The sequence below is a fragment of the Meriones unguiculatus genome, chromosome 7 (assembly GCF_030254825.1).
Source record: "Meriones unguiculatus strain TT.TT164.6M chromosome 7, Bangor_MerUng_6.1, whole genome shotgun sequence".
In the NCBI taxonomy this organism is placed as follows: Eukaryota; Metazoa; Chordata; class Mammalia; order Rodentia; family Muridae; genus Meriones; species Meriones unguiculatus.
Genome location: NC_083355.1, coordinates 77,763,239 through 77,778,591, shown reverse-complemented (window position 1 = coordinate 77,778,591; position 15,353 = coordinate 77,763,239). Strand labels below are relative to the sequence as shown.

The 15,353-nt window shown below is 41.7% G+C and overlaps 1 protein-coding gene across 1 annotated transcript; it reads right to left on the bottom strand.

Moving 5' to 3' along the window:
* Positions 1-643: 643 nt before the first annotated feature.
* On the bottom strand, positions 644-13,760 carry Tmx1 (thioredoxin related transmembrane protein 1). The gene is made up of 8 exons (XM_060387619.1): positions 13,539-13,760; positions 10,523-10,638; positions 9,958-10,003; positions 5,809-5,937; positions 4,259-4,304; positions 4,073-4,174; positions 3,898-3,964; positions 644-2,298 (listed from the first exon to the last, which is right to left on the bottom strand). Exons 1-8 carry the CDS (start codon positions 13,688-13,690, stop codon positions 2,120-2,122), a joined length of 837 nt encoding a protein of 278 aa, XP_060243602.1. The 5' UTR covers positions 13,691-13,760; the 3' UTR covers positions 644-2,119.
* Positions 13,761-15,353: the final 1,593 nt, after the last annotated feature.

Below are 15,353 nucleotides of genomic sequence, written 5' to 3'. Positions count from 1 at the left end.
GGCAGCGGTGAGCTCACCCACATAGGCAGGTGCTGGATGTGTCAGAATTTTCTAGTTTGCTACCTGCGCATTGCTCATTCCAGAACCATTTGTAAATTAACCCACGTAGTTCTCTGCACTGGTGGTATCGAAACAAAATTCCTCCGATGGCTACTGGGATTCTTGATCTCTGACAATTATGACATATGCTTATGAGAACACCAACACCTTACTTCAGGATGCTTTCCATTTTCCGCGATAAAGCATTTTCTAATCAAAACACTGGACAATGTCAGAGATATAACAGAAACCTAAACAACAGAATGACTTCAGGGCATGATGCTGAGGTGACTGCGCAGCCTAGCTGTCGTCTGGGTCCATATGGAAGTCGCGACACAGGTACTCAAGACCTGAAGCACTGCTGAGTGGCAAGTGATGTAGCAAGCAGTGCTGGGCTACAGACTGAGCTCAGGTGGCAGAGGGCTTGCCTAGCATGCAGGAGGGCAGAGTGACAGTGGACTCCTGCAATCCTATCACTCAGCTAACAGGGGCAGGAGAAACATTAGTTTAGTCACTCTTGGCTAGATGGTATTAGAGGCCGGCCTGGGACACATCAGGCTCTGAAAAGAAACGAGTAAGAAATCATACTTCTCTTCAACACCACTGAAGTGCTTAGAAACATTTATTTTATGCTTAGAATGCTTTTCTAAGCCACCACAAACTACACATCCAAACTCTGACAGCAGAACATTTAATATTATAAAGGAGAGGCCTAAAAGGAAGCTGTCACACATCGCAACACTGCAAGCCTAACACTCACACAGAACGAAAGGGGCGGGAGCGCCGCAGAAACCGCCTACTCCACAAAGGCCGGATGACTCATTCTGAGAACTCAGTCAGCTTTCCCCCTTACAGGCATCAAGGCGGTCTCCCGCTACCCTCCTCCCTTGCTGTAACATGACATCGATGCAGTCCATCTTGCTGATTTCCACTTGTGAGATGCACAGTACTAGCAGTCAGGAATACAACACGAAATTTGTCTTTAAAACATAACAATGTTACAATTTTCAAACAAAGCAATATACTGACTATAAAATCCATCAAGAAACTGTAGAGGACAGAGATACAATAAAAACACACAGTAATAGCTGTTTCTTGAGTAGAATGCAGACTTCATTTTACAACAAATTAAGCTTTGAATTTCCAAAATATAAAATGCCAAAGCTTTTCCACATCAAACTTTAAAAATCAGAAAATTTCACCTTCACATTAAAAAGAGAAAAGCAAAGAAATCTTCAAGATCATTTAACAGTAATAATTTAAAATCTGGAATGTATAGCCACATTTGTACCTTTTCAAGTAAACAGTTCAACTGGATGTTCTCTCAGTAAACCTCAAGTCAAAACAATAGAAAAGCACTGTTCACCCATAGTAAGCACAACAGTGACACTGTTACCTTTATCCGACTTGAAAATGTAACACATGGCAAATAAAAAAAAAATTTATAAAGTGAACAAGAAACCAAAACAGGCCACAAATCTTAAGAATTATTACAATGCCAGACTTATAAAAACATCTTAAATCAGCAGCATATGCTAAATGTAATGCGTAGATATGAAAGCTATAAAGTAAGGTAGTTTTGTTAGCCGTATACTCCAAAATTTATGAGGAAATTTTGGACTCTACCTAAGCACAGCATTATCAATGAAGTACACATCTCGAGACAATGGGCAACGTTCCCACTTAGGGGAAATATGTTCCTTTTTTCACACAGTGAAACTGAGAAAAATGATGTGAAATGAGAAGTCTCTCTCTAAAGTAATTTTCTTAAATACCCAGTAAAGCGAAGCTTGGGAAAGGCAGTTCTGAATTTTACACAAAACAGATTATTAAATATAAACACAAATCTCACTGCTTGGCACCAGGATCTTCTGAATTAAGCAACTTTAAACCATCATAATATTCTTAAATCATATTTCAAACTGTTATGCGTAACTGCTTTTATTTCCTGAATGAAAACTGTCCAACCTAATGACAACCTAGACTGTATATACAATAAGTCAAATTCACTTCGAAACAGAGCAATGATCATCAACCTTCTGTTTTTGTCAAAACCATAATAGTAAGACATATGTAAAAATTAGGATTTATCTGTGGCCAGTGACGGGCCCACAGAGCGCTGTCTTAGGCCACTCTGTTGAGTGTCTTTGCTTGCTCCCTCTTTATTTTCTGTTTCCTCTTCTGAAACATCTTCTTCATCAGCCTCTTGCTCCTCCTCCACTTTTTTCAGAGGTTGAGAAAGTTCTGGTGATGGTTTTTCTTAAAGATCAGAAATGTGCTTTTGTTAATGTACTAAATTTGCTTTAGAGTAAAATCAACATACAAGGATTCATAAGTCCTGGCATTTATGTTTAGAGTTTCAAAAAGAATTAAGCAGATTTTATAAAAAAGATTCATTTATCAAATTCTAATTACCTCCGTGTTCAAAAGCTAACCCAACATTGATGAATCAATGTCAATGCAGTGAAGACAGAGCTGAGGTAAATTGTACTACACTAAACAGAGCCATCTTGTAACAACTTGATAATTTTTCGGTCTGTAAGTACACTCCAGCACTATCCCATTGCAGTGCCCAGAGAAATAAAAATCATATATTTACAAAAGTTGCATTCTTGCCCAGGTATTTTCTCAAAACTGTAATCCCCTTTCCCCACCCTCAACTAAGTAATTTACTAAGGTACAACTGCAAGCAATAAAATGTAGAAACTGTAAGAATACCCCATGTAGAGACTTTCTATTTTTTTAGAGGCCTAGACAATAATTAAGTTCCAAGTACACTATGTTATAGACAGATACAGAAGGTAGAGCCGGCCCAAAGAGGTTTACTGTATTTAGTGATCCGAGACTGCTCCAATCCTAGGTGACCCCTTCCAGGGGCGGGGAGGTCACAAATGCAGGGAGCTGCAGGAAGACACTCAGTGCTAACCACCTGGCAAAGCTCTTCACACTGGGCACTAGTGAACGCTCCGGTTTACAACAGCGGTACCCTACCCAGACTCTGTCCCCTCAAAGAACACCTGGTAATGTCTGCAGAGGGTCAGACGTGATGAAGACACAACTACTGGAACAAGTGCAACACCGCTGACCATTCAGCATTGTACAGTTTTGTACACGCAAAAGACAGTCCACGCGAACAAAACTGACGTGTCGAAAATACAGCGTGTGTCAAGAAGAGAGCTTTATACACAGTGGAATATACAGAGTTTCTTCAACTCTGGGACTGTATGTTTATCTTACACTAATGAAGAGTTCTGAGCACACTAAGTTAAAGGTAAATGAACTTAACAGTGGCAGGAATTGTATTAATAGGAACAGGGTTTCTAATTATGGAAATTAATTTTGTAACACTGGCCACCATCAACACCAACTAACCCTTAATTACCTTTTCCTACTATCCTACCAAAAAAAAAAAAAAAAAAGGAAAATTAGTTGGCTACAAGGAAATCTTCAAATGTGGTCACCACCCTAATGAATGGTATCAAAAGTGGAAAACTTTTAACTTTTAAAATATAGATCCATGGATGTAATAAATTTGTCAAACCAATGAGATCAGTGTTATGAAGTACCCATGAACTACATGAAATATTAATATTCTCTGGTTTCTAACACTGTTCTGAGATCTGGCCATCATTTTACGTGAACTATGTATTTTTCACCTTCCCCTATGTCACTGCTGACGGATCATCATGTACATTTACTAACACAGGCTCAGAGCCGCCTGTGACGTTCTTACAGGAGTGACAACCTCCCGGTGTAGGCTGCGCGGCGGGTGTAGCTCGGTGGGAGTACCTGCCCAGCTCACATGCATCCCTAAGAGTCCAGCCCCAATGCCACTTGCATGCGCACACACCGACTTACTTGTAGGGGGTTGCTGTGGTTTGCGCCTTTTTGAAGGGCAAAAGCAGTCTGCCACAAATATCATACACTGCGAAGTAAGCACAAGTGTTAATGTATGGCGTGCAACAAAACCAATACTAACGAGGCTTTCATGTTTTCAAGTATTTTTTCCAGTATGCTAAAATGAAGCACTTACAAGTCCCAACAGCAGTCCTGAGAACACAGTCGCGAAAGCAAAGACCAGGTATGAGCCCCACGCCGGTATTCCAAGGTCATGAACAAAATAGCTGTGGCTAGTCTGAAACACAGAGAAATAGCTAAAATTAGGCTCATTAATAACAAGTGTTAGAAATAGTTGAGATGGAAAAGGCTTAATCCATACCCTGATGTACACGGAGAGCTGGAAAAGTGCTGACATGGTCGTCATCCTGAAAGAGAGGATTGAAACATTCAACAGACATACAGCTTTGTGTCTATCCACTCTCCCTTCTACTTGGTTTCTCCAACATGCAGACTTTCCTGCTGGTATTTATCACCTGAGAGCCTTTGATGAGATGTAAATAACATCATGTAGGTCAAAGTAACTACTTTTCACACTGGTAACCGCAAGGGGCTTGGATGAGCAGGGCTTTGCTGTTTTGTTTTACACTTAAACAATAGAAAGTGTTTACTGGGTTTACAACTCGGTGCCTGTAACAAGCATGACTGGTGCTACTTAGGGCATCTTCACACAGAAGCCTACAGTTAGCTCCATCCAACCCAACTGCCGAAGTGCTGAGGAGAGGACAGTAGCCTTGCTGAACTGGGATAGCCCCTCTTCAGTCTACTAATAAAAAGGGGTAGCCTCTGCACTGAAGATTCCAGAGAAACTGAAAAGCAGCCACATTCCTCCACTAGAGAGGGAGGGGTGAGTCAGGAGCGACTCATTAAGTTGCTTCTTAAGTCCAACACAGAAAAACACTCTCCTTCGTGTTGCTTGTGTCCTTTAAAAAGCCAAGCAGGTGTGGTTCACACTTGTAATCTCAGCAACTGAGAAGCTGGGGCAGGAGAATGAAAAGTTGAAGGCCAGGCTGGGCTATCCAGCAAGACCCTGTGAGAAACAAAAGTGGAACTGAAATGTAAAGCCTCACTGTAGTCTGCACTAGTTAATCTGCACCAGGACTTCCAGGCTCTGAGCTGAGCAGGGCATGGTTGCCCAGTGGGCAAGTTCTGGGGGCTGAAGGATGATTACAAGTTTTGCCACCCAGAGACACGGAGGGGTGCTCTTCTGCTTCCAAATACCTCAAGGGCCAATTTCTTCCCCATTCCCAGAATCCACACAGCATTGTGTTCTTACAGTTAATATCCCAACTCCCCATCTTCTCATGGCAAGCATGGGGGAGGACAGGAGTAATGGAGACACACCAAGATGGGACCACAATGGCCTCAGCCACGTCTACACTGCCAAGTCTCCCCAGTGCGGCAGGAAACATGCTTGCCATTCTCCAGCCTGACTGCTATGGTGAATGTTCTTACCTTCTAGCTGTAAGCTGGTCATTATTCACTGAGCAGACACACTATTCATGAAAGTTATCGTGAAAAACCACCCAAACAGTCACTTCACACTGACAATGGAAGCACATGACTGAACACTCTTAATCCCATTAACATTGGATCAAGACAGAGCCTTGCCCATTATGCTGCTCAGCTTCTAAAGTATAAGGTTCTCAGTTACAAATAACCAAATCAAAGCTAAAATACTCTGAAAAGGGCACTCGCTGTGATCCTACAAAATGCCTACTCTGAGCTCACATGAATAAAGGTAGCTGTCCTAAAGGTCACAGTAAACATACATCTGAATATACACAGCGCAAGAACCCAAGCATGCTTGCTTAACTTACATGAAACAATTACCTGCAATTAATTCTCAAGTAAGAAAGTCCTCATACTTACAGAACAGAGCTTGGACCAAACCATGACGAAACAGGTTCAACATTCTTCCATTCCTTCTCACTTATGAAGTTAATGAAGTCCTTCTTAGTCCTTGGGCCCAGATAGCGCCTAAATTCACCATCTTTACAACTAAAGATCACAAGTAAATATTAACCAGCAGCAAGAACTAAATGTGTTTTACCATTTTTCATTTTATAGTCGAGCCCTAATCTTCAAACACTAGCAAAGCACCAGAACATATGATGGTATCACAGCCCCAAACGTATAAAAACATAAGCTTTAAAAAAAAGCTTTTATTCTTTCAAATAATAAAACGATGAAACACTGCAGGTAGAAAAATTCCCTTCAGCCTACATGTGTAAGAAGCACGTTAAATGAATTACTATAGTCACTAGAACAGTGCTTGATATACAACATCAAGGCTTTTTTAAGCTGTAAGTTAAAATTTCTCTAGCTCTTTGAGTCCTATTTAATCATCTCAGTCATTCTACTTGAAACTGCTAGAGGCACCTGGCACAGTCCTTCCCTGTGAGGGATGTCGCAGGTCTGACTAGGGTCAGGTTTGCACTCTTCCCCCACCTGCCCTCACACTCAGCATATGGCGTTCTGTAACAGGTGGGCATTCTCTCGGCTCTCACTTCTGTTAAGTGTCAATAGTTCCTACTTACATCAAGACTATGATGAGGCCTTAGACAAACAGGCCAGTTGGAAGGAGGTGACATTTTAAGCTGACATTTTCTGAAGGATGGGTAAAATTTCAACAGAAATTATGGGAGGGAAGATCAGACAACGTGACTAAAAGAAAAGTACTTGAAATTCCAGGTAAGTTCACTTAAGAAATGAGACAAGAAAGAATGAGAGGAGGAGACCAACTAGAACCAGATAGGGGAAAAGAACTGAGATGAAGAGGAACAAAACACTTAAGAAAATAAACCTAGAGCTGAGTTTTGTGCAGCGTAGTTAAGTATGGATCTATCTGCATTCTTCTACACACAGACATCCCATTTGACCAGCACCACTTACTGAAGATGCTTGCTTTACTGCAGTATGTTTTTGCCTTGTCAAAAATCACATGTGTGAACTTATCTGTGGGTCTTCAATTAATTCCAACAATCAACAACTCTGTCTTTATGGCAATACCATGCTGTTTTTATTACTACAGCTCTGTGGTAAAACTTAAAATTGGACACGGTGATACCTCCAGCAGTTCTTTATTATTTAGGACTGCTTTAGCTATCCTAGGGTTTTTGATGTTTCTGTATGAAGACAGGAATTGTTTTCAATTTCTGTGAAAATTTCCAACTGTGTTGGACTTCTGATGGGGACTGTGTTCAATCTGTAGAATACTTTTGGTAGGATATTAATCCTACCAGTGCCCGAGCATGGAGATCTTTCCATCTTCTGGTGTCTTTCTCCATGTCTTAGAGTTTTTATTATGTAAGTCACTCGCTTTGTTGGCTGGTTATCCCAAGAGACTGTTGATATTATCCCCCTGACTTTCTCAGGCTACTGACTTTGGTGGGTTAATGTTTTATCATGCCTACTTTGCTTAAAGAGTTTATCAGCAATAGATGTTTCCTGGTGGAGTTTCTGGGATCTTTTCTGCATAAAGTCATATCATCTGTAAATAAAGATACTTTGCCTTCTTCCTTTGATATATATCCCCTTGATCTCATTCAGTTAACTTAGTGATCTAGCTAAGACTTCAAGTGCTATATGAATAGATATGGAGAGAGTTGGCATCTTTGTCTTGTTCCTGATTATTTTAGAGGAAAAGAAATGCTTTGAGTTCTTTCTCTTTAAGTTGATGTTGGCTGTGGGCTTGCTTTTAAATTACATTTCTTATTTTGAGGTATGTTCCTTGCATCCCTCGTCTCTCTAGAGCTTTCATCACGAGGGTTGAACGCCTTTTGTGCATCTAATGAGATGAGTTTTGTCTTTTATTGTTTATGTGGTAGATTATGTTTGCTGATTTACATATGCTGAACCATTTCTGGATCTCTGGGATGAAGCCAACTTGATCATGATGGATAATTTTTTTAATGTCTTCTTGAATTCAGTTTGCAAGTATTTTATTGAGAATTTTCCACCTATATTTATAAGGGATATTGATCTATAACTTTCTTTCTTTGTTTGGCCTTTGTGTTGTTTTGGTATTTGGTAAAAAGAACTGGAAAATGTTCCTTCACTTTCTATAATGTGGAATAACTTAGGAAGTATTGGTACCGATTCTTTTTGAATTGTGTAATAAATTCATCTGGCCCTGAACTTTTGTTGGTTGGTTGATTTAGTTACCAGTTATTTCACTACAGATTACAGGCCTGTTTAAATTGCTTATTTGATCTTGATCTAACTTGTATATATCAAGAAATTCATCCAATTCTTTTAGTTTGGTAGAACAGAGATTTTTTGTTGTTGTTGTTTTGTTTTTTGTTTTTCAAGACAGGATTTCTCTGTATATCCTTGGCTGTCCTGGACTCACAGAGATAAACCTGCATCTGCCTCCCAAGTGCTGGGATTAAAGGCATGTGCTACCACAGCAACAGAGCACAGGTTTTGAAGTATGTCCCTATGATTCTCTGAATTTCTTTGGTGTTTGTTGTAATATTCCCCTTTTCATCTCTAATTTTATCAATCTGCATCTTCTGTCTTTTATAAATTTGGCCAAGAGTTTGCCAATCTTGTTGGTTTTCATATACAAAGTAGGAATGAGGTTTAAAGTTAAAAAAAAAAAAAAGACAAAAAAAAAAAAGAAGAAAGGAAGATGTTACTGTAACTCTAAATGAGGAAAGAAGCACTTCCTGGTATTTCAGCAGATAATTACGCTGTGGTACAGGTCAAGTAAACAGATTAGAGACTGTCTCCCTCTTGTTTAGTTTCAGAAATGAAAATCACAGTGGCAGAGGCAAGACTTGTTCACTCTAACTCACAGAAGCCAGTGTGTGCTGCCGCCCTGTGTCCTGTCCCCAACCCCTGTATAGGCTGTGTGACAGCACTTTCTCAGCCTGCTTAACAGACCGTGTGCATCCTGTCTGAGAGCACTCAGGAGAGAATGCTTACCCTGCCTTCTTCCAAATTCTACTCCTGGGGTCTCATGTAAAACTCTTGCTCTCCAGGAACTGTTCTGGCCAGCTGTGGCTTCTCCCTACCACCCAGCTCCTAAAGGACTTATTCGAACTCTCGGCTCATAGGTACTTGTAAGATGAACTTTTATTTGCCTGGTTCAACCTAGGCCTAGTTCTGGAAGTTTCTAGCCTCCGTACAATCTAACTTAAGCCTAGAATGTTTTCAGCCTCTGAGACTTACTGCTTAATAAGCTCACCCTTTGTTCTTTCTGAGCTCTGGGCTGGCTAGTTCAACTCAGCTGTACTGGCTCAACCTCCTCTCCCAGCTGACTTATTCAATCTGCCTTTTCTCTTGTATTCTGAATTGGCTCTGCTTGGCCTCAGACTAACTCCAGCACTGGTACTTTGGCTCATTTGGTCTTCACCTGAGTTCTCTCTCTGCAACCTGTCTCTATTACCATCCTAGTAAGTCCCCCCCCCCCACTGGCCCTTAAGTAGCTCCCCTTTCCTCTCTCTTCATGAGAGTTGGGCATATTCTATTTTGTCAAGTTTTTCTCTGATTCATCACTGTTTCTGCCACCCAATTAGACATCACTTTCAAACATGGGTGAGCTTTACCTTAAAGGTATACCACCATGTCTGGACCTAAGCTTTCCTTGCTCTATACTAGGTTGGCCTTGACCTCATATCTGCTTGCTTCTATCTCCTGAATTAAAGGTGTGTTTATATTCCATCAGGATCACACAGACCTAGAAGGTCTTTGGATGTGATCTATTGCCAGAACAGCCATGTTTTGAATTAAAATTCCTCTACAGGTAGTGACTATATTGAAGAGGACCATACTAATTCATGAGAACATCACTGTCTGCAGCAATCACAAGCCCCCAAGAACAAGAAGTATTTTATGTATCATTTATCTACTGTCATTTATAAGAGTTATGGTACCAAAGCAAGCTCTCTAAAGTCCTTGCTGATTATAATGGGATTACCTTAGCTCTTCAAATACAATCCAAGTCAGAGACCTATTGCTCTCATTACACCATGACGTATTCCTTCCTGTGACTAAGAACCTCCAAATACTTACTGGTAAATAGAAGGAAGAGCAGTTATAATAAACCGTCCACTCAGTCCTACAAATGACAAGAAATAAACAACAGATTTTATTAGGGACAACTGCTAACTTAAATATTGATCCAAATTATTTAAAATGCTAATAAGAACAAGAAAATACCTAAAGGTGAGATTTGTAATCAACAATGAGAATGTAGATTAGTTGTTAAAGCAACTTTAAACACACACTTATGAACGTAAGTAATTAAAATTATGAAGCCTAAATATTGAAGTTATTTGTGAATAATTAAGTACCTGAGCAATTAATTACACCACGTTGTGAGTGAATGGTAGTGACCAGTCAAGTAAAAGCAATCTTAAGAAATTCTCAAACGAGGAAGATGTATTTGCCATTTAAGAACAAAGGTAGTTTGTTCTTCAACGTTGTTCTTGAAAGTGTTGTTGCTAAGAATGGGAAATGGTATCAAACTATGAATGGTGACAGGCAACAGCAGCAGGTGACATGTGATATTAACCATCTATCAAAATATGATAAACAGCATTAGCGAAGCAACAGAACCAGCCAAGAGTTAGGATACCTGTCTGCTCTGTGACATCCACTTTTGCAACTTTAACCTCAAGATCTTCTCCCCATTCAGCAAAACTTTCCCATTCTGGCTGAAGATTCTGGCAAGCAGGGCACCAGGGAGCATAACTATAAAACATGGTTAAAAATTTAAGTTCAGAACTTCAATGGCCTAACTGTGAAGAAGGTTTTAAGCATAATTTCTGGAGAATGTTTATATTTGTAATACAGAAAATGATCCATGTAGGTGGCTCATGCCTGTAATCCCATTTAGGAAGCTGAGGCAGGACGACTCCTGAGTTCAAGCCCAGCAGGGATTACAGAGTGAGACCTTGTGTTTAACAAGGAAACAAACAGGATACTTTCATGCAGATGAAAAAAAATTGAAAGTATGAGCTTGGCAACGTTGACATCAAGAAATGTTCAAGTGATGAGCTGAACCACATTAAAAAAAAAAAAAAAAAAGGGAAGCCTGAGAATAATTTCTTAAATACTCAAGAGCTTTCTAACATATCAAATAGCACTTTCAAAACCTTTAGATTTTTCTTTAATAAAAACATGGCAAACCATGTGTTTGTTTGAGAGTTCACTACATTAGGTAGTTTTACAAGCAGGGTAAAATGGGAAGTAGCCGCAGCCAGGTACACAGCTGGTACTGGAAAGAACGCCACGAGGATTGCCCCAGGAAGGCACGTCACTCACGACCAGCCAAGCTGGGGACCTGCCTCTCACGTACAAACATTACTCTAACCCTAACCTCACACAAGTACTAAGCAGGGTAGACAAAACTCCACAGGCCAGCACCATGTCAACCTGTCCAAAGGCCCTGAGCTTACAAATTCAATGGCCAAGGACACCAGCACTCTAACCACAGCTCTGAAACTCACTAGCTTTTCAGGCCCAAGATTTTCCTTAGAATCTTTTTTTCTATTTCATTGCATATCATAATTTGCTTTAGCTTATAGAACCAGGAAGATCGAAGCCTAGGCCTATTAAAACACTTCTGTAATTTCACATTTTCATGAATTGTTTTAGGAAAACAAAGCTTCTAAGACAGGCATGTAAAACAAGACAAACCAGGTTACATACAAAAGACAAACTGCCCCCCCCCCCCCACCGAGATAAGGTTTCTCTGTGTGTACCCTCAGCTGTCTGGGACTTGCTTTGTAGACCAAGCTGGCCTCGAACTCAAAGCAATCCACCTGCCTCTGCCTCCCTAAGTGCTGTGATTACACACACCTGGCTACAATAGCCAAATTCTTTAACAGTAAAATTACAATGAAAACAGCTTTATAATAAAGCTTATCAGAAGTGGATTCACAGAAAATAATTCACTTGTAATTAAGGGTAGACTATTCTGACTATCAAGTGTGTTGTTTTTTAATGCTTTTTTTAAGAGCTTCTTTAAACTCCCAAATTTTAGCCAAGGAGAAAGGGGAGCACTGGATACTGGAATTTCAGATGGATGTTTTTATTTCATATTCTATGTCAGTTTTGTTCCCCTTTATACCTTTTCTGGATGTTACATTTACAGTGAGACAAAAAGTTTAAAAGTATCCTGTAATATCTGACTATATTTTATAAACTTATATAATTTATATATATAAATTTTTATATATTTATATAAATTTAATTACTTATATATATTTATGTTATATATAATTTATATATAAATTTATATTTATATATATTTATAATAGCTACTGCTTTAACACTAAACCACTTATGGGCACAATTGAAGTTATTCACGACAATGGCTGAAAATCAAACACCATGAGTTACGGTTCCTCTCCTGAAAATTCACCTCAGTGAGTAACACGTCAGTACGCTTTCCCTACCATACCCTCCATATAAAGGTTTTAGACATTTCCTTTTGTTTTATGACTCATGTGTCACGGATCTCATCCCGGGCCTCCCTTGAGGATGTCCACTTCCACCTTTTCCGTAATGAGCCACCCTAAAGATAATCGCAAAATGCGCCAGAATCTTCCTGAAGGCTTGCTAACAACAGTGCCTGCATGTTTACTCTAGAGGCCCAGCAAAGAAAGCTTCCACAGCAGCATCTGAAAAGGCCGACCTGTAAAGCGGGGGTGGAGGATGGTTAATTACTGTAAGGAGTACGTAGATTAATTACAACAATGTATGCAAAGGTACCTAGCAGTGTCCAGGAAACAGTTAATATTCAGTAGCGGTGCCTTTGCCAGTCTCAATAATGCCATCTATCAGTGACACCATGAGCCATTCCATCAATTTGTCATCTAAAACAAAGGCCAAAGGTGGTTTCCATCCTACAGCAGCAGTACGACATCGCTGAGGTACAGTCATCACACAAGACAAGCGACTTTGCTCGCACAATAAATGACGAACTGGCGTCATTTAAGAGCCTGTTAATAGTCACACTGATGCATACGCAATACCACTCACAGGCCTACAAGTCACAATTCAAGCCATTCTCTAAATTAAAAACGCACGCCCAAGGAAAAACGAGATTCACATGAAAAGGAAATGAATGCAAGCAAGGAGGAAAAAAAGAGAAAGATTTTTTTAAATAAATTTTAATTTATTTGGCACTCACAATTTAAAAATAAAGCCCCAAAATAAAAAAAAAAAGTCCCAAATTCAAGCGTCACAAATAGGTATACCTAACAATTCCCTAATGACAGGCTAAAAGCGAGATTTTGTTTAATGTCGTCGTTTGTAAAACCCGGGGACTTAAAGTCTGGATGTCTATAAAAGATCACTAAAATAGTCTACAGAGACGGTCAAGACCTTCACCCCACCCGATCCCACCCTCAAACCCGCCAGGGCTGCTCCAGAGAATTCGATGTGGCACGTAATCCTTTCATCGGTGCCTAGCAACGGCGAGGCTCAGGTGCACGCCGAGACAGACACGACGCTGGAGCTCGGGGCCTGCAGAGGCTGGGACCCCGAGCCCCGGCCGCGGAAGACGGGCTGGTCAGGTGTCCCGCTGGAGGGAGGGGGCGGCTGCGGACCCCGCCAAGACACCCCCACCACCGCCCCGCACTCACAATTCAATCATCCACTCTCCTTCCAGCAAGGAGGTCCAGTTCTCGTCGGTGAGGACGCGCACGTTGCTCCGCCGCCCGTGGGCCCCAGGGACCGCCCAGAGCAACAGGACCAGGGCTGCCAGGGGAACCAGGAGACGCCCCAAGTGCGCCATGTCAGCCGCTCGCTCAGCCTCGGCGCGCGCGCCCGCCCCACCTCCCCGCAGCGGCTCCACTTCCGCTCTGGCCTCCGCTCGGCGCAGGCGCGCAGAGAGCCTGCGAGGCGCGCGGGCCCCCCCAGCCACTCAGTGCGCATGCTCGGGCCCCGATCCCGGCGGGAGGTGGAGGGAGAAGAGGGAAGTGCGTCGGTGCCCGTGCGCGTGGCTGACGAGGGGACTGCGGACTGTGGCTCCTCAGAAAGCGCTAGAAGGGGCGGCGGGCGGAGGGATCGGGGCGGTGTGCGGCCGCTGAACGGCCCCGGCGTGCCTAGCAGGGACTCCATGACGGTCTTCTCTGGAACTTCCCCCTTCAGAATATCACCAGTTAGACGAATGCAGGCTGTGCTTACTGTAGCTGCAGTATGCTTGTGGCTCACGACGCCATGTGCTAATCAGTTTCGGGGTGATGTGGGGAGTGCCTCACATGTGGGTAGATGTGCGCGGAAGAAGCCAAGATGGCTGCAGCAGCTCCAGGCTTCCTGGCATGGAGTGGGATAGGTGGGTCTAGGCAGCCTCCGTCATGGCAGTGTCTTAAGCAGCTTTATTGTCGTACTGTGCCTGGGTTAGGTTCGTTCCTCTGAGGACGTTTTTAATTTTTTTTTTCCTTTGTCGACTTAATTAGATTCAGAGCAGGGATCTCTTTATGACCGAAATGTGCTCCTCCTTGCCTTAAACACTCTTAAGAGTATGCTATTACGTTTGAGATAATAAAATTAATTTAACCCTACTAATTATCAGCCACTTGTTGGATTCACTTGGCCTAAAATCTCTCCCTTCCTTCCGTTGTCAGGGTATTGATGTGAACCATAATCTGCAGTCTGGTGTTCGCTTTTTAAAGTGATGCAGTTAATAATATATAATTCACATGTCATACAATATTCACTTAAGATACGTCGTGCAATGGTTCTTAGTATGCCCACAGAGGTGGGCAACCATCACTCTAGCCCAATTTAAGAGCACTGTCATCACTCCAGAAAGAAACCCCGTGTCCATGTGGAGTCCCAGCTATTTCTGCCCAGTCATTCTTTACCTTGGCCTTAGGCAAACACTCCTCTACCTTCTGTCTCGGCGGCTTTACGAATTGAATCTTGTTTTCCTTTGTGATTAGCTTTTTTAAAACTCTTTAAGCATGGTTCCCTGAACTTCCTCTAACATTTGTAATGGATGGCTTCGTTAAATCCTTGCCCTCTCATAGGTAGTTTCTGTTGCCTGCTCTCTGCACACGGGCTATATTTTCCTGTCTTCGCATAACTCAAAATCTCTTACTGGAAACTAGGGTTTTAGGGAGTGTAATTCTGGATGTGGATTCTCCTTTTGGCGCTCCATCTTTTGTTCAGTGAGCTGGAAAGGCAATTCTAGAAAAGTCCGTTTCTCAGGGAATGCCGCCCTGGACATGTTCACGGGCCATCTGGGGGATGGTGGTTTTAGCAGGGCTCCCAGGCGATCACTATTCCCGATGGATCTGCCCGATTTCTCATTTCCAGCTGTAATATTACACGAAGTGTTGCCTGATTGTTTTTGTTTTGATTTAATTCTCTGGGCATAAATTGTTCCACCAGCTAATACGCTTTGGCAGATAGTTTTTGAGGGTCAGTGGTTGAGATTTATTTTAACCTCAGGG